Genomic DNA, 27999 nt, shown 5'->3' with positions numbered 1-27999 from the left:
GTCTCCTCCTGCGTTATACGGGCCTAGCCTTCATTTCTGAATATTTGAATGAGTAATGAAAGCCTTTAGCTTGTACCCAGTCGATGCCGTGGGTGTAGCTGCTGTGCTGCCCCTGCAGATACCGTCCGTTCAGGTTTGAGTGATGGCAGCTGTTATACCACCAGCCTCCGTAATACGTATTCGCACGTTTGCCTGGACTGGAATCTCTGTCCTTGGTGGAGAAGGGCATGTCGGCATGAACATCCAGGGAGTTTCCTAAAGCAGGTAAAACAAAACCATTTAACCAGGTGCTGGAACCAAAGAATATCATCATCCGGAGATCAATGATCTTGGGCAAGATACATGAGGGATTCCCGTAAAACAGATGCAGCGCATCATTTATTCTCCTACAGCGATGGAGACACCCACTTGAAGGTCGCCATTGTAGGAGATCATGATATTTACCTAAAGCAAGTGTTTGAATTAAGGTGCGACCTGCTTTATGGCAGCGCATGTCCTTAAATGCCTGGCCGTGGCGTACCTGCGTTACCTGTAGCGCTGGGCCGGGCGATGCCTGCGTTACCCATGGTGTTATACCGGGCCGTAGCGTTCCTGCGTTGCCCATGGTGTTATACCGGGCCATGGTGTTATACGGGCTGTGGCGTACCTGCGTTACCCGTGGTGTTATACCGGGCCATGCTGTACCTGCGTTACCCATGGTGTTATACCGGGCCGTGGCGTACCTGCGTTACCCGTGGTGTTATACAGGGCCGTGCCGTACCTGCGTTACCCGTGGTGTTATACAGGGCCGTGCCGTACCTGCGTTACCCGTGGTGTTACACAGGGCCGTGCCGTACCTGCGTTACCCGTGGTGTTATACAGGGCCGTGCCGTACCTGCGTTACCCGTGGTGTAAGCTCCTAATAGCAACTTGTAATGTTCAGACTCTCCTAAAATTTTGAAAGACGCGTATTTGGCAAAATATTTTTTCGCTTCAAAGTCCTGTAGGTCGATGCGTAATTCCCACGTGCCTGAAAAAAAGGTGGAAACGGGAGCCGTGTTAAAATAAGCTACTAAAAAAAATATAACTGATGTATATTAAAGCATATTTTGTCTGTGAATAGGTAATTGAGCCGACATCTATCCGTTAAACGGGAGAGACCGGGAAATGTACAGAACGCTTCAGGTGCCAAAAACGAGATGTACAGAAGAAATCATAGGCCTAAAATTTTATGTAAAAAGATCACCTGATGAGGTCAGCATATGAAGATTATCATTTCCCAACCAAAACTCGTTCAAAGTGCTGCCAAACCCCATCTTATAGGAATTCCAGTCCCCGAAAAAATCCACCGAGCTGTCCCACCGTCTCTGGAAAACCTGCACAAAATAAAAAAACAAAACACTGAGATCAGACATCCCCCGTTTATAAATACATTCATTAACATGCCAACCGGAAAAGCAATACGGTATATATTTTTTTACTTTAATTATTTTTTCCCCCAAGTATCTTGAAAACTGTCATGAAAAAAATTTTTTTTAATCACCGACAATGACCATTGTAGAACCAGATTTATTATTTATTTTTTATTTTTGTGCTAAAACATTTTTCTCCCCTATATATACATATATTCCTAGAGGGAATTGTCTATCTTCAAAGAAGGATGGACATATAGATATAAGTATAACTATTTCTTGGCTTTTATCACTTTCCTTTTTTTTTTTTTTTTTTTTTACATCACAATTGTGTTTTTGGGGGGGTCACATATTGACGATTTATTATACAAATATATTTTATATCTATATGATATTTGACACACTTCATATATTAAATAGAATATATTTATTAATATATATTACATTATAATATTATATTTATTAAATACGTTAAATTTTCGTACTGATTATATACCATTGTGAGATTTTTATGAATGAAGAGCATTGGATCAAACGGTAAATGGAATATATATTGTAAAGATATTTTCTACATATTTCATCTTCCCTGCTGAGCACTTACGATCCAGCCTCCGCCGTCGGTGTGCATATCACACAACACCTTCAGTGGCCGTTTGCCATCCGGGTATATTGCGTACCAGTCGCTTAGAACGCTTCCCTGATCCAGAACCTCCTTACAGTTCCTCGGAGCTAAAAGCGAGAATTAAAAACACAATACGTCAAATAGTTGCATTTATTTGGATTCAAACCCAATAAGTAAGCAATAATAACGGTGAGTTTGCTGTATAACAGGAAGAATCTAGAATACAGAGGTAATAAGTACGTTACGTGGATTCATCCAATAAACAATAAAATAACGATAAAACGGATCCAATGAACGGGCATTAAAACACTCTGATTGTCTGGTTGTGTTAGTGTGAGTGCCTGGGTGTGTGTGCTTTAGTAAAAAGATTGTGAGGAGAACCGGTGTGTCCCAAAAATAGTGTGTGCTAAATAAGGAAATCTCTAAAAATACTTCCCTTTTGTTTTCTCACAGCTGCCTCCTTAAAAACAACTCTCTCCAGGTGTTGTAAAGTATAGGTTCAATTTCAATAGGGGGCGCTCATGTAAGAAAAACAAACGAAACAACAATAGTGTAGACCGTTCAGACGATACGGTGTTAATTATATTGCGTTAGTTGCACTCACAACAGTGCTGAAGATTTGTGTCTGTTTCTCATTCCCGTCTCATAGCAGCTCGTGAAAAAGGTAGTAAATGGTTGCACTCACGGAATCCAATGCACATACAATTATGTGCAAGGTGCACTCAGGGAGGGGGGGTAGGGGAAGCCCACGGTGTCCAGGATCCCTTCTCTAAATGTCGTGGAATTTCAGGTCCAATCCCCCGAACGCTGTGATACAGTGCGGCAACTTCTTCCAGCCAGGGAGCGGGAAAACCACCCCCAGAGAATAAACAACTGCTGCTTATATTTAAAAATATAGATTTATTATGGGAATATCCCTTTTATTTAAATTTTAAAAAAGTACTTTAAGATATATAAAATATAAATCTGTAAAATTCAAACCATTAAGTGAAATAAAAAGTCTTTCCTCAACGCGTTTCGGCTTTAATGGCTTCCTCAGGAAAAAAGTATTTGATCGCTTCTTCCACTCTTTTTATGTGTTAATTCGTTGTATTTTCTTCCATGTACGCTAGATGGCGGTGCAACGTTGTTTCCCAGAACATGAGGACGTGTTGTACGCACATGTACACTAGGTGGCGCTGTTACGTCATTCCACAATACGTGAAGACGTATTGGAGGCTGGATGTGCGTACTGGCGTCATTCTGTTTATACGCGTCCCCATAGAAACGGCTTCTCCTTCTCCGTAGGGCTGTCTCTTTTCTTGGTGTTGCATCGGGTCCTAGTGTCCTGCTGTGCTGTGAAGTGCAGATGGTAAGCAATGACATTTGAAGACGGATTAACATGAAGGTAGTATAAACGCTATAGGATGTAAACGTTTAAGGATTTGATTGCATGAATGAGAAAACATTAAACGTGGATATATGAACTATAACTAAACATACTATGGGTTTTGTTTATACATAAATGTCTATATGAATCCAGGGAAAAGAGAGCAATAAGGGTGGAAAAGTGCCAAACAATAATACAAAATACGAAATATTGGAATTATGTATAATACATATAATACATATACAATGTCTATTCCCATGATTCAAAATTGATTAATTGAGAAAACAGGACATGAATTACAGTATCGCGGGACACGGTGTTTAATGCTTGAATTGTTAATGTTCCCAAGATGTTCCTAAATTCTTCCTTTAAGTGGTCTGATTGTTCTTCCCCCATACTGTGCACCACATGGACATTGTAATAAATAAATTACAAATTTGGTGGTGCAGGTGATGAATTTCTTAATTTCGTATGTAGTCCCTGTCCTATTACTGATAAAACTGTTCGTTTTCCTTGGTAGGTAGGTGCACATCTTGCACCTACCGCATGGGAAAAAACCAATGGGTTTCTTGCCCAGAAAGGTATTAAAATTAATTTCTGTTTTCTTTGTTGGGAGGAAAATGTTTTTCAAATTATTTGTGTTTTTTTGTATATGATTTGAGGTTTTTCCAGTAAGAGGGGACCTAAAATGTCATCGCTCTTCAGGACATGCCAGTGTTTCCGCAATATCTTTTTAATGTGGTGAGCCTTAGTATTATATTCCTTAATGAATGAAAAACTTAAATCTTTCTTGTTCATATTATGTTTGGGCTTTCCTTTTAGTAGATGAGATCTATCCATTTGTTCCACTTTCTGTTGACTTCTCGCTAATAACTCTATTGGATAGTGTTTCTCCCTAAATTTACTTTTAACATCTGTGGTGTGTTTAATAAAGTCCTGGTCCCGTGTACAGTTCCTCCTTATTCTCATCATCTGTGCCGTGGGGATGTTATCTAACCATGCTGGGTAATGACAGCTTGTGTAATCAATGAAACCATTGGCATCGGTAGCATTTTTATAATTTCTGGAGCATTGCCTTCTGTGAATAGTTCCACATCCAAGAATTCAACACTTTGCTTTAGTATGTTGAAAGTAAATTTTAGGTTGTATTGGTTCTAGTTGATGTATTCTATAAATTGATGTAATTTATCCAGTGTTCCCCTCCATATAATTAACACATAATCGATATATATCTCTTCCACAGCACCAGGTCTGCTTCAAATGGATTGTTGTGCCATATCTGTTCTGCTTCCCATTCGGCTACGAAAAGGTTGGCGTAACTCGGCACGAGCCTGGCACCCATGGCTGTCCCGCATGAATGGCGGTAAAACTGGTGTTCACACCAGAAATAGTTATATTTCAAAATAAAATCCTTCCGATGTGTTGCATGTTATCTCCATGTTTAATGCTATCTCAATGAGTAGTGTTATGTCCATGTTTAATGCTATGTCCATATTTAATGTTATCTCTATGTGTAATGTGTGACAGTGTAAACCCCAGGGAGATGCTTAGTGTGGCATTTGGGTACAGGTGCTATCCAGATCGTAAATATGGGTCCCTGGGGTGGAGCAATTGGAGAGCAGGGTGGGCCAATGCTCCGTTTCCCCATGCTGTGGAAATGCCATGCCGAGTTTTCCAGGAGGCAAGAAATCTGCAGGATCCGGTCCGGGATTCCAATGGGGCCGGCATCAGGCACAGGAGCTGGACATTAAAAACCCCTGGAGCTTGATACTCAGAGAGACTGTTGGGGGAAGAGGAAGTTCCCTGTGCTCCCAGGGCAACGAGAGGCCCTGAAGAAGACAGTCCCTGAGCCAAGTGAGGCAATACCTGCCTGGACGTTCTGTGTGTTGTCTGGGGGAGGTTTTCCAGAGCCTGGCGTAGCTGGGTCTGGCTGGGAGGTTGAGGTAGTGGGTGATTAGGCTGGTCAGTCTGGACCAGCATAGTTCAGTTAGAGAGGGCTCCAATAGGGAGCTAGGTTTTCTTTTGCAGGTTTCACAGATATGCAATACTTTTATCCAGCAAAAAGAAACTTCACGTCCGGATCATCAATAAGTCGTCACAAACACATCAAGGCCATCCTCCCTAAGCATATGTATTTCAGCCAGCAATACACAAGGGCACATACCGTGCAACAGTCAAACAGCGGTTTTTGGGGTTTAAGCGGTTAAAATAAGGAGAAAAAAAAAAACAAAAAAAAAATAAAAAAAAAAATGAGCTGCTGTTCCTGGCTCTAATTGCCCTAGAGGACTGTGCTTAGGACCCCTAAAAGTGACATGTATGGCCCTCATGCTATAGGGTTTGTCACATATGGTGGAGGATGCGGGCAAAGCACTGCTATGGTCTGTGGGCAGAAAGCAGGAACCAACAAAAAAAAAATGAGCTGCTGTTCCTGGCTCTAATTGCCCTAGAGGACTGTGCTTAGGACCCCTAAAAGTGACATGTATGGCCCTCATGCTATAGGGTTTGTCACATATGGTGGAGGATGCGGGCAAAGCACTGCTATGGTCTGTGGGCAGAAAGCAGGAACCAACAAAAAAAAAATGAGCTGCTGTTCCTGGCTCTAATTGCCCTAGAGGACTGTGCTTAGGACCCCTAAAAGTGACATGTATGGCCCTCATGCTATAGGGTTTGTCACATATGGTGGAGGATGCGGGCAAAGCACTGCTATGGTCTGTGGGCAGAAAGCAGGAACCAAAAAAAAAAACCAAAAAAAAACACACCTTATTTTTAACCGCTTAATCCCCAAAAACCACTGTTTGACTGTTGCATGGTATGTGCCCTTGTGTATTGCTGGCTGAAATACATATGCTTATGGAGGATGGCCTTGATGTGTTTGTGACGACTTATTGATGATCAGGACGTGAAGTTTCTTTTTGCTGGATAAAAGTATTGCATATCTGTGAAACCTGCAAAAGAAAACCTAGCTCCCAATTGGAGCCCTCTCTAACTGAACTATGCTGGTCCAGACTGACCAGCCTAATCACCCACTACCTCAACCTCCCAGCCAGACCCAGCTACGCCAGGCTCTGGAAAACCTCCCCCAGACAACACACAAAACGTCCAGGCAGGTATTGCCTCACTTGGCTCAGGGATTGTCTTCTTCAGGGCCTCTCCTTGCCCTAGGAGCACAGGGAACTACCTCTTCCCCCAACAGTCTCTCTGAGTGTTCAGCTCCAGGGGCTTTTCATGTCCAGCACCTGTGCCTGATGCCGGCCCCATAGGAATCCCGGACCGGATCCTGCAGATTTCTTGCCTCCTGGAAAACTCGGCATGGAATTTCCACAGCATGGGGAAACGGAGCATTGGCCCACCCTGCTCTCCAATTGCTCCACCCCAGGGACCCATATTTACAATCTGGATAGCACCTGTACCCAAATGCCACACTAAGCATCTCCCTGTCACAAATGCTATGTCCATGTTTAATGCTTTATCCATGTATAAGGCAGTGTCAATGTTTAATGTTATCTCCATGTTTAATGTTATCTCTATGTGCAATGCTATGTCCATGTTTAATGCTATTGTCAGGAACCACTTTTTCGCTGCCTGAACCATGGCTTTTTTTATACCTGTGGTGTTTAAATCTGCTACCACTAGTGGCCGCCCTCTGGAGCACTCAGAACTCAGGTGTGCCTTGTTACCTGGGTTGAGCCCTAGCCAATACATCCAGCTGGGCCTTGTTACCTGTGATTACCCTGCCTTTATGAACCTGCCCTGCACTTCAGTCAGGGCCTTTGTATTGAAGTCTATGGATCTTCCTGCTGTGGCTCGGCACCTGTACTGTTCCTGGTTCCCTGCTTTGTGTCCTGATCAAGCGGACTCCCTGCTTTGTGTCCTGATCAAGCGGACTCCCTGCTTTGTGTCCTGATCAAGCGGACTCCCTGCTGTGTGTCCTGATCAAGCGGACTCCCTGCTGCGTGTCCTGATCAAGCGGACTCCCTGCTGCGTGTCCTGATCAAGCGGACTCCCTGCTGCGTGTCCTGATCAAGCGGACTCCCTGCTGCGTGTCCTGATCAAGCGGACTCCCTGCTGCGTGTCCTGATCAAGCGGACTCCCTGCTGCGTGTCCTGATCAAGCGGACTCCCTGCTGCGTGTCCTGATCAAGCGGACTCCCTGCTGTGTGTCCTGATCAAGCGGACTCCCTGCTGTGTGTCCTGATCAGGCGGACTCCCTGCTGTGTGTCCTGATCAGGCGGACTCCCTGCTGTGTGTCCTGATCAAGCGGACTCCCTGCTTTGCGTCCTTCCAAGCAGACTCCCTGCTTTGCGTCCCCATGAAGACCATTCACCTACATCTGTTACGATCACCTGAGAAATCCAACAAGCCTGTTACCAGTATGAAAAAGGAATCTTCTAGGAAACGTGAACCCCTTACCACAACCGAATTGCAACAAAGGCGTGATGATGAGGCTTGCTTTTACTGTGGCAAAAAGGGACACTGGATCACCCAATGTCCTCTGAAACCTCCCAAACCCTCTGTACTGATTGAACAGTCTACGTCACAAGCACAGAGCTCTCCTAAAAGGGGAAGTAGCTTTATTCCCCAGGACAGTGAACCCATGGAGTATATACCACCCCTGGTGATTCCTGATGCTTCTCAAACTCCAGTGGATGTCCAGGTGAAGCCTGATGACTGTTCTGTGATGGAATGCAGCTTCTGTGATTCTACAGTCTGTGGCAGTGTGGGTTGCTCCCATATGGATGAACTTCCTATTGCTTTCTGTTCAGCCATGATTGCAACTCCTATCACTCTTACCTCAGCAAAGTGTGATGCACCATAGACTAGCATAGCCCCTAATATCTCCCCTGGACTGATAGCAAAGATTCATGACCCTATTCCATCTCTGAGGAGGAAGGGGCCTTCCATCAGTGCTTCCCATACCAAGTCTGCTTCTCCTGTTTTGAACCAGTGCAGTTCTGGTACTACCCCCCTGCCCCCAGTAGTGCCCTGGGTACAGGGCAGCTATGTGACCCCTGGTACATGGAAAGAGAAAGCACTGAATCATACCTTCTCATCAACTTCTTCAGCATCCAGTCCTAATTTGGCCTATGATTGCACCACAGATAACCTTTCCTTTGATTGTGTTATTACCTCTAATGGCAATATAATCAGAAATGAAGACCTGGAGATCTGTGAACAAGCTTTACCAGGGGCTGCTGTGGGTCATCCTCTCTTGCTACACCACTACTCTGCCTACAGAACAATACCAGAATCTGAGGCAACTGGTTCGACAGTCACTATGGCAGAGGGCTGTTATATGCCGGGGTCAGTGTCTTCCAAGCTCCGAACAAAAGATTAGAGACCAGCGGGAACTACGCATGTCATTCCTGGGACAGCAACCCCAGGAGCAATGGGTATCCGAATTGGACAAGCTGGTCCAACAGGAGGTAGAGCTGGAAAATTACTATAGGGCTCTGCAGTGGTATACAGAGAAGAATGTTCTCCAGAGGGCTATGACTTTGGTGGCCCAGGATTATTATGGGATAGTCTTCAGGATCCGGACTTCGGAAGTACAGCGGAGTGGCGGATTCAGAAGATGCCCTAACCCCAGCTGAAGCGCTGGCAACAGGGCAGGGCATCGCTGGCCTCTGCCCAGCACACACCAAAGCTGCAGGAATTCAGGGAGATACAGCGGCCGACCCGCCTCAGCAGCAGAAGCAGGGAGGTGGAACAGCCGGTCCATCTCCCCAGCGGCAGAACCTAATTCCGGGACAGGAGGAACCTGACCTCCCTCCTCAACGGCAGCAGGAGCACCAGGGAGGGGATGCAGGAGACATAACTCCCCAGCGGTACCCGGAAGATGGCGCAGCCGGCCCATCTCCCCAGCAGCAACAGGAGCAACAATTTTGGGAGGGCATTGATGGGCCAAATGAACTGACTGACTACGGAGTCAACCCGTTTGGGGTTTCCTCCTGTGTCAGTCCAATTTGGAGGGGGGAGAATTGTGACGGAACCCTCAATCACTGGGACCACTGGAGAGGCCTAACTGCCAGCCTCCTCCCTGTTGACTATGGGCCCTGGGTTTGTAAAGACTTTTGTGGCTACCCCCAGCAGTATCATCTCATCACTGTCTGAGGGGATTATCTCCAGCATACAGCCAGGATCTGCAACCAGGGAGTGACTGCCATTGTTTCAGTTTAATGTTGTATAAATCAGTCCCCCGCCCCCCATTGTATTGTTAATCTCGTTACTGCCCCTGTTGTCTCTGGGAGGCAGATTAAGGGGGGCAGTTTGTGTCCCAATATCTTATTTTATGTAAATGTGTGTTTTGATGGATATATCCAGCCTTGTGTGTCCGAAATAAATCAGTCTTCGTTTGGTTTTACCCTACACTGAGTCTCGGCTAGTGACTGGGGAACCGGGGAAAGTGTGTTGTCCCAGGCTAAGGGAGCACAAGACAGCGGAGGTAGTCGGTCGGACTAGACAGCTCCATGACAAATGCTATGTCCATGCTTAATGCTATGTCCATGCTTAATGCTATGTCATTGTGTAATGCAATGTCCATGTTTAATGTTATCTCTATGTGTAATGCTATGTCCATGTGTATCATTATCTCCATGTTTAACGCTACTCCCATGTGTAATACTCTGTCCATGTTTAATGCTATGTCCATGTTTAATGCGATGTCTATTTTTAATGCGATGTCCGTTTATATTGAACTGATGATGTTAAGGCAGTCTATTAAAGGGAAAGAGCTTGCGGTGGAGGCATAATCATCCACCGAAGCTTTGTGCTTCCGTGTTGTCAATTACGTTTTGCCTTTTCTTTTCTACAGGTATAAATACACAGTTAACCTCTTAGTGTCCAGAGGGAAGGACAATCTTTCAAGCCATGGTTCCCCAGAGGTTTCCACCCTTAGGTGGTTTTTCCTCTCCTGCGTGCTGAAAGGTGACTCTTCGTGAGTCTCGAGGTTGCTTTCAGGCCTAATTAATTGGACTATTAATTTTGTAATTAATAATAAATAAATTAAATTACCATCAGTTTCTGTTGTGTTTTTTATACTATTGACTAAAAGTAGGTGTAACCATATGTAATAACAAAAATGAATGGAGTTTATCCAGACCAATGGTTCGGCCCAACCAGTGTGTATGCTAAAGAGCTGCAGGGCTGGCTTCCTCAGGGCCCTTTGCCAGGTATTTCATGCTTTATTAAAAAACACCAATGCACAGGTGTACAAAAAGGACAATGTATGAATTTAAAAGGTTACAAATTTGCATCAGTGCGTCTCATGTTTAGACGTCACTTACATCTTCACACACATCATAGTTAAACATTTAGAATGAGTAATGTTATACAAAATACTAAAACCCCATATTTTTCATATATATCTAAACCCTCACTAAATCAGTTAAATTGACAGAACATACCCCCAACAACAATTCAGGTGTCCAGATTGTATATGCATTTCGAGCATTTTAATTGGGCTTATAAGGTGTATATTGCTGTTTTGGAACTGTTTTTTTTTACATTTAGTATGTTGGGTTTGTAACTGGAAATTTTAAACAAAGAAGCCATGAACACCACCCAATCTAGGATATGTCACTAGTGGTTTCAGGACACAGTCCAAGCAGACATTTGGCCACCAATCACTGCTGAAATTAGCTATAGAAATACTTTGTTGAATTTTTTTTCACCAACGCTTCTGTGTTTTTTAGAATTTTTTTGGCACAGGTTATGAGTTATGGCAGAGAAATCCAGTATGTGTTTTTTAGATTATGGAAATACCCTACATGCATAGGTTTTTTTACATTATTTATTTTTTTTTTAACTTGTCTGGAACAAACTTTTTGATAGCTGCGTAGAGTTTTTATATAGGTCATGTGCCATCAAAATACCCTACATTTTCATCTTGTTTTACTAAGTTGCAGCAATCCTACGGTTTTTTTGGTTTTTTTTATCTCAATTCAAATCTCCATTTATTCAAGGTATGCGTAAAGACAAGTTATAGTGTGTACATAAGAGGAATGAGAGACACCTCCCACGTTTGCACAGTAAAACAACGGTCCGCTAAAACAAATCGGTAAGCATACCAGGTTCCGAAAGACTCTAGAATGAACAGTGAACAAGACCAGATACGGAGAGGAGATCAACATACTGTGATCGTGTCAGAAAATACAGTATTACAAAAATACAGAAGTATTAATAAAAAATAAACATAACTAAAACAGAATCAAAACACTCCAGGATGTCATTGCAATCCTACTGTTAAAGCAAAAGCAGAACGATATATATATATATATTATTGAACATTTCCAATTCCCTATTTTTGTATGATACAGAGACCTGGTAGAGAGGGACAGGAAGGGCAGTGGTACCTAAGGAGTCTGTCCTAATACCTTTTTTTATAGCAGACTTTTTGTGCGTTTGGTGGGGGGATTGTACAAGGAAAATGCCATTTTTGTCTTTGGATCAGAGGATGTTTCTCAAAATCTTTAGCTGGAACTGTAGAAAAGTGTAATTCTTTCCAGTTCCAAATTTATCTTAAAGTACCTATGTATTAAACACGGAAACTTGGGTCAGGTAGATCACAACTTTTGTATACCATGTTGTGGTCTTGCCTAACACTAGGTAGGGATGTTGACTTTGATCAGAAAGGTATACCCCACCACGTTTTATTGTTATTGATAATGCACTGTGGTTTTGGGAACTGTGCATCACCCTTACCTCTGACATGTACCAGCACCAAACTTTCATTGTGTATGGAGGAGAGAACATACTCTACATGTCTTCACAGAGCACTTTTGTTTTGGGTACACCAATTGGTGGATGGAAGCTTTTTAGGCTGGGGTGTCATATATATATAAAAAAAAATTAAACAACTCCGGGCTGGTATCGGAATTATCTACCTGGATACCAAAGGTACATACATTTCTAGTTTCCTATTTTTCCTTCTTGCTACATAACCCTGCACCCACTGATCTTTATACTTTTTTAACCTGGTCCATGCTATAAGCACATAAGCTTTCTAGACCTCAGAGGTCTTTTCGTCACCATTTCTTCTGTAGGAGAGACCTCTGATGTCCAAACATACACCTTTCAATAGAAATCATACAACGTATGCAGTTAAGTGTCCATTTTGCTTGTGGAGCTCAGTAAGAACAATACCAAGACTTTGCTACACTTTTAATTTTATTTCAAATATTTTAAATACACGATGGATACTTAACATAGACACAACTGTACAATGGAACTGACAACATGTTTATATTGTTTTAAAGATACAACACCTGGCTTCTTCAAAATATACTTAATGAATTTTTTTTTAATTCAATCTGAATCCCGTTATGAGCGATGTATTCCTGGTTTTCATCACATTGGTTACAGATCTTCAATTTTATCTGGCAAGTGGGTCCAATACAAAAGCCCGACAAATGGAGATATTATTATATTGTGGAGCCTTGAACAAGTTTTCTAGTGTGAACTCTTAATTCAACTCTTTCTTATTCATTTATTGAATATCAATGCACTTATTTCACTTTTTTCAATTGTTTTTTTTTTCTCTCTAATTAATGATATAATTCATTATGTTTACTATGTTTTCGACATGGTAAGACGTGGTAAGTGGTAACTAGGTACCGGATAATTTGAGTTCCTCTAGACATATATACAGTGCACGCCGTCCCAGTGTCCTTAAACAGTTTGGTGGTTTCATGGTAACGTGAAAGTGGCCATACCAAGTCAGGACTCTAGGAACGGAGCTTAGAATCATGTTGATGCATTGTCATCTTTAAAGAGTTTCTTCTGAATCAATGTCATTGGGAAGGTTCATACAGGTTATCAGAGAAATATAGAGAAGAGCATCTCTGGATAGCTTCATCCTACTGATGGGAATCTCCGAGCGTGGTTTCTCCTTCTCTGTAACATAAGTTACATGCACCGGGCCTTTGAAGTCAGTTGTGGAGATGTTGTCATGTGTGTTCCGATTCATGTTGACACTTGAGTACTTCTGCGTACTCTTTGTAAGAGGAGTCACAGCCACCCCAACGCCTGTGCGAAGGACAAAGAACCATTTAAACAAGTGATATTCATAAACTGAATCGCAAATCTGATGTCATAATCCAACTCCATGAGTAAAATGACTACATTAAGCTTATTGCACGGCTTAGGGACAGCATTAGAACTCTTTGCTGTGTGATATACATGTATGTTGTGCGGATATATATATAGGCAATAAAGCTTGCTAAAATTGTATGTAAATACCCTTCTGCCCTCAAGCGTTACCTGCAAGAGGAGTCCAGACCGCCCAGTATAGGGTTATAGATTTCCACATATCAACACAACTATTTCCAAAGTGGGCAGAAAAGTCGCTTCCTGCCATATACGTGCCAGCCTTCCTACCGCCTGACACATCGCATCTCTCCCCTTCTTCGCAGCACGGGCTGAACGATGACAAGCGCAGCGCACATACGAGGTTCTCTTCCTGGGTACAAATAAAATCTTAGCTGCCATTGGCTGCACTGTTCAGCTCTGGAGTTATTTTTGTATGATTGGTCAATACATAACAACTCCCCTGCAATGCATGTGTTCTTCCTGTGTGTAAGTGTAAAGTGTCAGAGAAATGTATGCCCCGGGGGTATCCTAATCTCATTCTATTGGTGAGATTATTTCAAGTGTCACAAATCAGGGATTTGTATTGTTAAAGTGATGCTAAAAGGAAATTTGGGGCTTTAGTCATGATTTTGGCCATCTTGCCTTTGCTAAGGTCACAGACTCCAGCTTTTACTGACTATATCTCCCCAAATTAACTGGATCAAAAAAAACACCCATAAAAACTTCCTATTGCACAGAATGGTGAGTGTGTGGCTTTGTAAACCAGTGGCCCTCCGGGAATTTGCCTCGTATGCCAGATGACCAGTCCAGGCCTAGGTCTACTTCTTAAAGGGAGCTAGAACACATTTACAGAAGGGGGTACATAGAAAACTAATACAAGTCACATAGAAAGGATCCAGTTGTTAAAGAGGAAGAGAGATAAAGGGGAGAAGAGAGAGCAGGAGAGATAAACTGAAAGGGGGAGAGAGATGTGGACAAAGGGTGAGGTATACAGAAAGAGGAAGTGGAGAAAGAGGAAGAGATGTATATAGATGGGAGATGTGAAAACGGAGAGAAAGAGAAGGAGAGATAGGGAGAAAAGCAAGAGATAAACAAATGGGAGAGATAATGAGAAAGGGGAGGATCAAAGAGGCGTCTGTCTTCTTATTTATATTTATAAATACTCCAAGCTCCAGCTCTTCCATTTTGTAACGGAGAAGGACTGGAAACATAGGCGCCATCAACGCAGGAGGGGGTGGCGGTTCATGTGTACGATGGGCTCACATGAGTCTGCCCACGAGGCGGCAACAAAATGAGGTTTTGCCTAAGGTGGCTAAAACCCTTGCCCCAGCCCTGAGCTGAACACATCTCCCTACATGTGATATACTTACAACAAGTCAGCTCTAGCACTGGATCGGTGAACACTGCAGGAGAGGGTCTATTCAGACCCCCATGCACAAGCACGATAAGCATTCCCATTGATTTGAGTGAATCAGTGGCAAACAGTGACCACAGACGAGGAGGGAAGCTGCAGCAACAGGGCTACAACTTCTAGGTCATATAAGTGCTCTATTGCATTTTAGTTTTGATGAAGGCATATTAAAGTAACCTTCACGACAATGGCTGCTTAGCTATGATTTTCGTTTTTCTCATGTACTGTAACCACTCACATTATATATTGGGGGGGTTCAGGACAAGAAAATATAAGAGTCCATTATTTTGATCATATCATATAATGTATTAAAAATATATATATAGTAAAAATTGAAAATGCTTTTTACTACAAGAACTAATGAAAATACCTGCTAAATAGATTTTAAAATTTGCCCTGAGTTTAGAAATACCCAATGTTTTTGTATTTTTGCAAGTTATAGGGCAATAAGTACAAGTAGCATATTACTATTTTTAGTAAAATGTCCCCTTAAGTTCTACACTATTCACATACTATCCAACATGTGATCCATGTTGGAATCTTGGACCCAGACTCGCATAGCTTTCTACCATTTTGTTGGTTGCATGTAGTTGCTGGTATGTTTTCAAAATCCAGGCCAATCTTCTGCCCCAATTCTCATGTTTGCAGGTGAACTAAAAGCCTGTGTGATACCTAAAACAAAGTCCACGTTAGTGACCCATTTCAATATAAATGTTTATATTAATGTATTTGCTAAGAACAAGACATAATTTATTATTCAGAAAATAAACTCTCATTGCCAATATAGCTAACTTAAAGATGTGTGTAACATGTAACACTGAAGTTTTATTTGATAAAGAAGGAATGGCCATTTGAAGTCACTGTGCTTAGTCGAGTTTTAGCTGATTGTTAAGATAAACCAACTCTGAATTCATACTTCTCTCTATGTAAAACAAGCGGATTGAGCGTATCTTTTTAAGCATGTTTGCAGGGATCAGTTGAACATCAGATAATCACTTGTAAATTCCTGGTGGATACTGTGATGTTCTTGTACTCAACGTGTAGCTCTAAACTAAACAAATGTACTAAAAGTTGCAAACATACTGTATGTCAAAAAAAATAAAAAAATCTGCTTCATAGGTAGTTTAAAATAACGCATTTTGACACATTTGTGTCTACAGTGCATTACTCCAGTTACCCAGGAACGCAAATCAAAAACTCTGTAATGGCATTAAATGTATCAGTAAATCAGACTAAAGCTTCCAGGGATAGTGATAAAAATCTTTATCATACCCTTTGTAAGATTCTAGTACTGGTTGTTTTTCATACCCTCTTTATAAAAGCCTTGCTATATGGAAAACAATTGAATAATAACATCTTGGTGATACTTACATTACATTCTTGGATATACACTATATGGACAAAAGTATTGGGACACATGACCATTACACCAACAGGGATTTTTATGACATCGCATTCTAAATACATAGACATTAATATGTAGTTGGACTCTCCTTTGCAGCTATAACAGCTTCTTCTCTTATGGGAAGGCTTTCCACAAGATTTTGGAGAGTTTCTGTTGGAATTTCTGCCCATTTATCCAGTAGAGCGTTTGTGAGGTCAGGCACTGATGTTGGACGAGAAGGACAGACTCACAATCTCCATTCCAGTTCATCCCAAAGGTGTTTGATGGGGTTGAGGTCAGGGCTTTGTGCGGGTCAGTCAACTTCTTCCACACTAAACCCATTTTTATGGACCTTGCTTTGTGCACTGGGCACAGTCAAACTGGGATAGGAAAGGGCCTTCCCAGGGGCATAACTAGAAACCACGGGGCACTGGTGCAGGCCCCCCAACTGCAACAACTAGTCTGTGCCTTCCCCTTACCCTCCCTTCCAACATATGTAAACACACTTACACAAATTACAGACACTTACTCATACTCACTGACACACACTCCATCTCACCCCACTTACGCAATTACTCATCCATGCTCGCACACACAAGTATACATCTATGCTCACATACACGCACACACACAAGAACACATCCATGCTTTCACACACAAGTACACATCCATGATCACACACACCTACAAGTTAACATCCATGATCACACATACACGTGCACAGGAATGCTCATACAGGCACACACATATTATACATATATATATATATAGATTTATTCACGGGTAATGCCTCTCGTTTAGACTTAATCTAAAGTAACATCATGGCTGCTGAGGTTTATACTGCCTTTTCATTAGTATGGTCAGTTCTATAAGAAACCTGCATATGTAGCCTAGAATGTAACCTCATTGATATAATTTGTTACTATGGAAAAGTTATACTCCGCTTACATGATTTCACGTTACATCACTTTTTTTCTTGGAAGCTTCCAAGGTGTTGCCTGTACTCAGCACCATATGTGGAATATCACCTTTAGGGATAAAACATTTTGAATAGATGTCTCTCTGAATAGGGACACCATATTGCATGTATTGTTGTTTTAGAGGACTCTTTATCGAGTAGAGTGTCTCTTTATAGGACTCCTGTTATGTAATCACAGTCTTCAAGCCTCTCAAATCATCCTGCCTTTACACAGACATTTCGCTTTGTATTTATCAATATTGCTTCCTTACACAATACCTTTCGTCCATGGTCTATCCGTTTCTGTCTTATCACAAAGCATAAGATACAGGAGAATATTAACCTGAAAGAAAACCGAGGCATTTATGTTTCAATTGTATACATTAGGTCGATAAACTCACAAGCTGTGTTTGCTTGTCAAGTAGCGTATGATGAAGTTTAATATACAGAACCAACCTACAAATGTATATACTGTATTTTCTCGATTATAAGACGAGGTTTTTTTCAGAGCAAATGCTCTGAAAAATACCCCTCGTCTTATAATCAGACCTCAAATAGGTCTGACTATGAGACAACTAAGATCCAGATCCCCCGCAGCTGCAGGGGTCCTGGATCCTCCTGTCTTCCCCCCCCGCCCCACTTACCGGTACTTCTGAGTCCCCGGTGTGCAGGGCCGGACTGGCCCACCGGGATACCGGGAAATTTCCCGGTGGGCCGGAAGGTCCGTGGGCTGGGCGGCCGGCAGACTAACCATGAAGACAGCTGCTGAGCGGCTGCAAATGGCATTGAACGCCTCCCTCGGTGCCAGGGGTGGGCTGGGCAGGGGGGGCAATTGCCCCCCAGGCTGCCCGAAATCTAATCAAAGCGGCCGCTGGGTGCTGATGCGGCCGGCCGGCATCGGCACCCAGCAGCCGTGTGCGATGGCCGTCTAGTGATGGGAGCAGCGTGAGGGGTGAAAGCTCCGCCCCCTCGCACTGACCTTTCACCCCTCACGCTGCTCCCATCACTATGCGGCCATCAGATTGCTGGGAATGTAATCTGAACGGCCGATGCGTGCTGATGCCGCCGGCCGCCTCTGCTTCAATACTTTTTTTTTACTTTATATGGCAAGCCGATCCAGCTTACCATATAAATAAAAAAAAAGTGTTAAGGTAGCTCCGGCCGGCGGCATCAGCACGCACCGGCTGTTTAGATTACATTCCCAGCAGTCTGATGGCTGCATAGTGATGGGAGCAGCGTGAGGTGGAAGCTCCGCCCCCTCGCACTCAGACTGCTGCAGCACCGGATGTCAGGTCAGTGGCATCCTGTCAGCATAGAGGAGAACAGTGTGCAGCTACCAGGAAGTCAAGAGAAGTAGAAGGTGAGTAAAATAATGTATTTTTTGTACTGTATAATGTTTTTTGTATTTGTTAAAAACAAAAAAAATCGGCATGTGTGTGTATGTAAGTGTGTCCCCCTATATGCCACTCTGCCTCCAGAAATGCCTTATACCCCCCCTATATGCCACTCTGTCCCATGATATGCCTTTTAACCCCCTATATGCCAGAGTTGCATATAGGGGTATAAGGCATTTCTGGATGCAGAGTGACATATAGGGGGTCAAAAGGCATATCTGGAGGCAGAGTGGCATAAAGGGGGTTAAAAGGTATATCATGGGGTAGAGGAGCATATAGGAGGGTATAAAGCATATCGAGGAGGCAGAGTGGCATATAGGGGGCATAAGGCTTTTCTGGAGGCAGAGTGCCCCATGATATGCCTTTTAACCCCCTTCATGCCACTCTGCCTCCAGAAATGCCTTTTAACCCCCTATATGGCAGAGTGGCATATAGGGGGTTAGAAGGCATATCATGGGACAGAGTGGCATATATTATTTTTTATTTAATATGGCAAGCTGGATCGGCTTGCCATATAAAGTAAACAAAAATGTCCCATGATATGCCTTTTAACCTCCTATATGGCAGAGTGGCATATAGGGGGTTAGAAGGCATATCATGGGACAGAGTGGCATATAGGAGGGTTGAGGCATATCAGGGAGGCAGAGTGGCATATAGGGGGGTATAAGGCTTTTCTGGAGGCAGAGTGCCCCATGATATGCCTTTTAACCCCCTTTATGCCACTCTGCCTCCAGAAATGCCTTATACCCCCCTATATACCACTCTGTCCCATGATATGCCTTTTAACCCCCTATATGGTAGAGTGGCATATAGGGGGTTAGAAAGCATATCATGGGACAGAGTGGCATATAGGGGTATAAGGCATTTCTGGATGCAGAGTGACATATAGGGGGTCAAAAGGCATATCTGGAGGTGGAGTGGCAAAAAGGGGGTTAAAAGGCATATCACGGGGCAGAGGGGCATATAGGAGGGTTGAGGCATATCAGGGAGGGAGAGTGGCATATGGGGGGTATAAGGCATTTCTGGAGGCAGAGTGACATAGGGAGTAAAAGGCATTTCTGGAGGCAGAGTGGCATATAGGGGATTAAAACGCATATTATGGGGCAGAGTGGCATATAGGAGGGTATAAAGCATATCAGGGAGGCAGAGTGGCATATAGGGGGGCATATGGCTTTTCTGGAGGCAGAGTGCCCCATGATATGCCTTTTAACCCCCTTCATGCCACTCTGCCTCCAGGAATGCCTTATACCCACTATATGCCACTATGTCCCATGATATGCCTTTTAACCCCCTATATGGCAGAGTGGCATATAGGGGGTATAAGGCATTTCTGGAGGCAGAGTGGCATATAGGGGGTTAGAAGGCATATCAGGGGGGCAGAGTGGCAAGCCTGGGGGCAGAGGTGCATAACTCGGGGGTAGGTTGTCAAATGAAAGGAAATAAAAACCAAACATGTCTCAATCATAGCTTTTATTAAATATGGAAAAACATAGTCTACATGAATTAATAAAGAAATAAAAGTTTCTTACCAGAATACCGTGAAGAATAATGTGATCAGTGTTTAGTTCCACTGAATAAAATGGAACTCTTTCATCTAAAAATGTTCGCAGTAGTAAATGTTTTGATCCCATTATGTATAATGTATTTCATTTATTAGGGCCTTTTAACACTTTTGCTTTCTGGCATTTTAATACAAATAATGAGATAAAAAGAATGGCACATACTGTGACTCGGGTGTGTATAAGGGGTGCGTGTGGGTATAAGAGCTTCACCGTGAGATAAACTATATGGGGCTGGTCTCCAAATTTTTCCAGGGCTGCTTTTCAGTCCCAGTCCGGCCCTGCCGGTGTGCAGCTGGGGCAGCGTGTAGATGTTCCCCGCACCGGTGCGGCAAATTCTCTCTGACAGTCGGGGAAGGTCTGCACGATGGACGCAGACAACCCCCGCTGCTAGCCACACTTCCTTCCGGCTGCAGCGGAAGTTGTTTACGCGAATCGCATAGACATCTACACGCTGCCCCGGCTACATGACAGAGGACTTAAGTACCGGTAAGTTTGGAGGAGGGAGGGGGAGTGTTAAACGGGGGGGCATAAGGCATTTCTGGAGGCAGAGTGCTCTGTGAAATGCCTTTTAACCCCCTCAATGCCACTCTGCCTCCAGAAATGCCTTTTTAACCCTCTATACGCCACTCTGCCTCCTGAAATGCCTTAAACCTCCCTATATGCCACTCTTTCCGATAATATGCCTTTTAACCCTCTAAATACCAGAGTGGCATATAGGGGTATAAGGCATTTCTGGAGGCAGAGTGGCACATAGGGGGTCAAAAGGCATATCAGGGGGCACAGTGGCATTTAGAGGGTTAAAAGGCATATCATGGGGCACAGTGGCATATAGGGGGTATAAGGCATTTCTGGGGCAGATGTGCATAACTGGAGGGCAGGTTGGAAAATAGAAGGAAATAAAACCAAAATATTTTTCGTAATCATAGCTTTTATTAAAAAAAATAGTTTACATGAATTAACATTTACCGGTAAAACTTTTTTTCCTATAGGGTCGTCTTATATTCAGGCTTTTTCTTTTTTTCTTAAATTAATATTCAGATTTGGGGGGTCGTCTTATAATCGAGCAAATACGGTATTAACTATATCAAACACCTGTGTTTTTTTGTTTGTAAATAGGTTTGTGAAGAAGTGTATATAATAAAAATACTATATTTTATAATTGCACTGGACTTTTTTCTGCCTTTAAGAAGCGGTTTACATGTTACCATATTTCTATGTAAGACTACATTTTGGTTCAAAATATTACAGAAATTATATTCAAGGTTGCCTTTCATTTAGACCTCTTCTGTTGCCCCATGAGTGTGGTGGACGATTACCTTAAGATGACATGAAAAACCCCATGCCTGGGCAACAGAATCCTGGTAGCCGTTTAATACAAGTCCCTTGCTGCATAAGATCCTGGACCAGGTTACACGTAACAAATTGTTAAGCAAAAAGAGAAGTTCAATACTGCATGAAAAATTAGATTAAACTTTATTATTGGTATACTCGTTCATACAATTAAAATAAAATATTTAACAAGCAGAGATAATACAAGTGTTTTTCTTCTTTACTTGTGGCAGCAGAAGATTCTGCAATAGAAACAAAAGACTTAATATTAATGGTTATAATGGCAAGAGGTCAACCTGAAGTCCATCTTTGTGCAGGAGATTATGCGCAGAAAATCTTTTTTTTTTTTATATATATATCAAATAGGCATACCTGGGAACTCTCTGTGTTTGACCTGGAGATCTCCAGTTGAAGTACCTACCGGTTCCTCCGGGTCTCGGGAGCGGGGTCTTGATGCACCCCGCTCCCTGCCCATTTGCCCTTTAAATGGGCGTGTTTCAGTCTAATTTCTCCTACCTTATTTACGTATTTACCTTCAGTATTAGCCAACAACCTCTATTGCCCTCTTTCCTTTCCTTTATTCTTGTACTTTTACTAATGCTCTATTTTCAGTCCTTAAACTTGGCTTACTTCTGTCTATCTTCTTCCTCTGCTTCCTCTACCACCACTGCTACCTCCGCTATCTTGACTTCCTCTTCTCTGATACAATGCAAAGAAAAAAAGTTGCTTTACAAAGAGTTTTAATTAGCATGCTTGTGAACTAATAAAATTCCTCCTTGTTTTCGAGGTTAAAGAATAAGATTTACTCTCCAAATCAGGGGCGTAACTTGAAACCTCAGGGCCCCGGTGCGAGAATCTATTAAGGCCCCCCCCACCCCCAACCCATCTATCCCTTTCTCACTATCTCCCCTCTCCCTCCCTACTTCCCTTCTCACAATCTACCCTCTCCCTCTCTACACCCCTTCTCACGATCTCCCCTCTCCCTCCCTAACCCCCCCTTCTCATGATCTACCCTCTCCCTCCCTACCCCCCTTCTCACGATCTACCCTCTCCCTCCCTACCCCCCTTCTCACGAGCTACCCTCTCCCTCCATAGCCCCCCTTCTCTCGATCTACCCTCTCCCTCCCTACCCCCCCTTCTCACGATCTACCCTCTCCCTCCCTACCCCCCCTTCTCACGATCTACCCTCTCCATCCCTACCCCCCCTTCTCACGATCTACCCTCTCCCTCCCTACCCCCCCTTCTCACGATCTACCCACCCACTCCCTCCCTACCCCCCTTTATAAAACCTATAAAACCCACATAGCTACTGTCTCATTTCTACACTCATGAAAAAAAATGAGATGTCCCATTGAAAGAATTCTTTTATACACAGGTTATTCTTAATTCTGTTTCCTATTGGTAACTGTATTTAACTCTTTGTGTTTTGTGAAAATGCAGCATTTAGTAGCAAAGCAGGAACAGCGAGCCGGTCCAGAGTTACCCGAAACATTCCTGATTACACAGAACAAAAGAATTTCATGAAACTGTACTGTCTTCCCTGTTTTTACACCGACACTGGTTAGCGCTAGCAAAATACCACTATAAAATCTAACATTTCATTTAGTAAAGTACAGGCCATTGGATTTAGTGACCTGATCTGAGCAAATCCACAGCGCGGAAGCACTTAATTAATCCCAGCGATCCACTTCATTGATTACAACCTACAGTGCAGCATCTCAATCAAGTTGGCACCTGATGGGGAAAGACGAGACTTGGGCAACGTCCTTTTATTATCCGTCTCATGAAATGTTAGGATAACGCATTAATTGCACTGTATTTAGTTGGTTCATTTACAGTATATATATATATATATATATATATATATATATATATATATATATATATATATATATATACGTAGATATATATTGTCTTGGTTGTTGGCTGAAGTTGACTGATCCATTATATATTTCATTTACTAAAACCTAGAACCATCATTTTGTATTTCAACAATAGTTAGATCTCACGGTTGCCAATCTTTTGCCTTTTTTGTGTGTTTACAATATGGGATAAATTAACTGAATTCGTCGCCCAGGAAGCCTTAGGCACATTTCTTCTTTAACGGACACAATGTAGCCTCTTGGGCGACGACTGAGGCTCCTGTTGCACCAAGCTTATGCTAGCCGGTTAAAAAGGGAGATCACCGATCTCCCCAACCGGCCCACCAATACTATGGAGGACTGAGAAGAGTCTGATCAGATACCAAAAACATTGTGCATGCCCGTTAATAAATAATAACAAAATGATGTCATCATCACCAGTGTCAAACGGTCTACTTGTGCATTAAGAGGATTCTGAAGGCCACCTACACCATTTGGTGGCTAGAATGGACCTTGGAACATCTACTCCATCATGATATAGTAGCTATTAAACAATTCCTCCAGGACTGTTTAGTAGCAGGACTGTCAGAGGATTAACGCACCGTTACCCCCGAGGCTGCATGGGCGTAAAAGCTCGCATATTTCTTTTGTTTAATATGTTACCTTTTCCCAGCACGTCTACCTCTGAGTCTTCCTAGAAGAACTCAGCAGAGCAGGAATTTTATTTAATTAAAAAGTCTGGGGACAATTGCTGAAAAAAGTCGGTTAACGACAAAACGAGACGAGAAGCAGCTCTGCAGAACAGAGTTAATTGTACCCCGGAAATTCATTTTCTTCATCGTTCTAAAAACTTAAAGCGATGGCTGCGGCTGCACCTGTCACCGTCCCCAATGGAGACATTATTTTATCAGAGACAACGAGATCTCCAAAAGTCATTAACATCAGCGGAAAAGGTCAGGGGTAATTTTTATGGGCAAATTCAGTGCTTCGTTGCAAATAGCTGCTCCAGGACAGGCTCGGCCGGCTTATGATCCTTTCACATTTACCAAGACCACAGTCTCATGATACCCCAGCCACAATTAAAGTGCCACCCTTCCCTGACGCAGCCACATTCGTCTTTAGTTTCTCCCGTCCAATGTTGCATTTGTTCGTTCATTATTCGGACGAAACGGTAGAATTCAGCATGAAATCACAATCAAGTCTAGTGAGGATGGCTCTCCACGTTTGCTGTTGGCTTCCCTGGAATAATCTATACTATTTCAAAATATTCTAGATTCTTTTACTTTTGGTAAAAATAGAACTATGGTGGTTTTTAGCAGTTTAGGGGTGACTAATATATATAATCAATATATACAGTATATATATATATATATATTAATTTGTTATCCTTTTAGCAACATCATTTCTAATTAGTAATTACTTTTCTCATCTTTAATGAAATCTCAGAATTTCAATAATCCCAATTCTATGTTCCAAAGCATGTTTTGGAAACATTGGCTATAATCCTAAATAGGATCACAGAAAATAAGATAACCCCCCCCACACACACCTATATATAAATATGTGACATTTGAGGCAAAAATTCAGAACAGAACAACGGTTTACCTGATTATTTTATTATATTATTTTTGGGATGGGACATTCAGTGTTACTAAAAGTGATGTTTCTAACACTAATTAGTTTTAAAAGTGTTGAATTCTTCTCTTATTCACGTAAGCACTAGCTCTGTCCCAACTCCGTGGGAACCCGGCCGCTGCGGGCAGACTTCTACAGGTCCACTCTGTGACCGCTTGCTTACAGTAAATCTGGATGTTTTACTGGATTTGCTTGGTAGATGTGTGCTTTTCCCCAGAAAACCACATTTTGTCATGTGTAACGGCAAACGTTTTCTACGTTTTTATAACGGCTGTAAATCCTGAGCACATGTCGGACAGCGGAAAGAAAGACTCGGAGATTCACATTCCAAGCGCTCAATTAGCTCTGTATTGAGGTGTAGACATGGATACAAGGCCAGCGAGACTTTACTGCCAGGTGGGAGAATTATTGGTTATATATGGGGGGGAGGTTTGAACACAAGGAGACCCTGTGCTGAAGTTTTAAAGAGGGGCAGCCACGTTGTTGCTCAGCGGGAACTTCTCGCTCCTCTCTTCCTCTGGAATTCCAACTCGTCGACCATCCACACGGCGCCCCTTATGTTCTCCACTCTCACAAAACATTTATGGAGGCTGAGGTTGTGTCGCACTGCGTTCTGAGGGAGAGAACATGGGGGGGGCATTAAACAGACTGCAAATACCTCCATCTGTCTACGTGCATTATCGCTCCATATCCCTGGCTTACTGGGAAATACTAAAATTCTTGTGACGGAATGTACAGAATAAGGATTTCCAATAAACTTCAATGAAAACAAGATGACGAGGGGCAGTTAAATTTACCCGTAGCTGTAATAATCATCATTCTGTGTGCTTTTGTATAATAAATGAAAAGTTTGGTGCAATTTATAAACAGGACTAGACCAGGTACCTCTAGGGTGGGGTGGACAGAACATTGAGTGGGTGGGGCCTGTATAGGAGGGGGTGGGACTTCAGCCACACAAAGGTATTATAAAATTAGTATAATTATTATTATTATTTAAGGGAGAAGAGGATGAAGAGAAGAAATATTCAGGAAAAACAAGAAGCTAAGTAAATGGCAGGAAAGGTGGAGTATGGAGAGTAGTGGGTAGAGAGAACAATAGGGTCGGTGGGGTAATAGTGGCACAATTAATGCGTGGGTATGCCCAAGAATTGTGTCAATGACAAAAACATTATTAAAAAAAAAATCATATGTCTACGCAGCCTTAAGCACATTTATCTAGAATCACTCCAGAATTACTTTCCAACAGCCCTGACCTTTCTTTTATCAATGAGACATTCGCTTCCTCCGTACCTTGGACGAGAAACTGAAACCTTGCTACATCTGCCGCTTTAGTTTTTCTGGTACGGAAGGAGAAGGGGTCCTGCTCTTGTAAGCTTACAATCTATTCCCTAACATGATCTCTACCAAAAAATGTTTTACCACTGGTGAAAAGAGTCCCTTTTCTGCGGGACGATGCCGATTTAAAGCCAATGTTCAGGGTAGATGCCCCAGTTTGGTGGGCAGTGGGGATCAAGGACTGGTTGAGGAGATCCCCTGATCACCTCTGATCTCCCCTGACCAACCCAGGGAGCTGAAACTCCATTGCAGCGCAGATCTCCATCACAGCTCTCACGTGGCCACAGAGCCGAGCCAAGGAGTGCACCCGGGGGCCATTCAGACGAGGAGCGCAGCGCGAGGGGCAAAGTCTGTGCCGGCTGAATCCGGCATATTTATTTATTGGTTTCTAACCTACTTACCATACAATGGCTCAGATGTTCCAGAATCTCCTTTGTCTCCTGTTGGCAAAGAAAAGCACCAGAGATTATTAAAGCAGAAGAGGTTTCCCATTTATAACGAATATAGATGAATGTAACGGCTGAACCGCTCCATTCCAGAATCAGGAGTCCATAACCAAGGAGATCCCGCTGAGGACGTTACCCCTTCTGAAACAGATTTGTACAAAGCGTGCATAAAAAGCGTAGGCGTTTTTTTGCCTTTGTTTGAAGAAATTTACCATGTTGATGCTGTTGTCCCGATTGGACAATCAGAATTTTATTTATTTCTGTTTGTAACTAAAAATTTGGAGCCCCCGGTATGCGGCAGAAATAATGTGACGAAACGCGCCATAATACTTTCTGCGCCATAATACAGAAATAGCCCATCTGGGTCCGAAAACCCATAAGGACCATACTTAATGCATAGTTAAAACACTAAGATAACTTATACATTACACAGGGCCAGCTGATCCTTTCCCGCAGGAGATGATCGCTGGCGTTGCCCTTCCTGATGCATAGCGAGGTCAGAGAAACTCTCTCCCAGGCTCCATCTAGTGAATACACGGCTAGCTTTTAACCCCTTAGGGACAATGGGCGGTCCCTAAATCCATTGAAAACAATGCATTTTGAGCCTGTACATGTACGGGCTTTATCATTAAGGGGTTACATATCTTTCAAATGAATCAATTCCAGCTCGTTTTCCCAGCATCTCCCTAAAATGTACATCTGCCGATAAAACACAATTTTTTGAAATGTACATAAGCGGCGAACAAACCTTTTGGCCCTGGGGGTCCAACTTTGCCAGGTTAACATACAGATCCTTTAAGCCCTAAAATAAAAAAAAATAGCAATTTAAAATATATTTATATCATCGCTACTTTCCTGTATGCCTTCGTTAGTAATTAAATTATGGGTAATTTAGTGGGAATTCTACAATAATGCAGTGAAAATACGGCTGTGCTCCGCACTCACCTCGCTCTCCCGACAAACCGGCTTCTCCCTTTTGACCAGGAGATCCAGGGAAGCCGGGACATCCTCTGAGAATAGCCAGCTTGTCAGAGTCCCCAACGCCCAATATCTTCACGTCTGAGGATATAAGAGTTACTAGTCAGAGATGTGAGACGGAAGAACGTGACATTAACTAGTACTAGCCATCCGGCACGTTGGGCAAGTGCCACATACTCTGCGGCAGATCGGGTGCTGCAGCATGATATGCTGGACCAAAATGCTGGTACCTAGGCAT

At 42.9% G+C, this 27999-nt stretch overlaps 1 protein-coding gene across 1 annotated transcript; it reads right to left on the bottom strand.

Moving 5' to 3' along the window:
* Positions 1-13: 13 nt before the first annotated feature.
* On the bottom strand, positions 14-27999 carry LOC149282533 (ficolin-2-like). Its single transcript, XM_089498106.1, has 7 exons — positions 27939-27999; positions 27729-27842; positions 26739-26777; positions 1993-2120; positions 1226-1355; positions 875-1009; positions 14-255 (listed from the first exon to the last, which is right to left on the bottom strand). The coding sequence occupies exons 1-7, from the start codon at positions 27997-27999 to the stop codon at positions 14-16; spliced, it is 849 nt and encodes a 282-aa protein (XP_089354232.1).

The sequence above is a fragment of the Sceloporus occidentalis genome, unplaced genomic scaffold, assembly GCF_023333645.1.
Source record: "Sceloporus occidentalis isolate IW3139 unplaced genomic scaffold, rSceOcc1.0.p SCAF_113, whole genome shotgun sequence".
Lineage (NCBI taxonomy): Eukaryota > Metazoa > Chordata > Lepidosauria > Squamata > Phrynosomatidae > Sceloporus > Sceloporus occidentalis.
The sequence above is the reverse complement of the archived record's forward strand: the minus strand, read 5'-3'. Positions and strand labels throughout refer to the sequence as shown.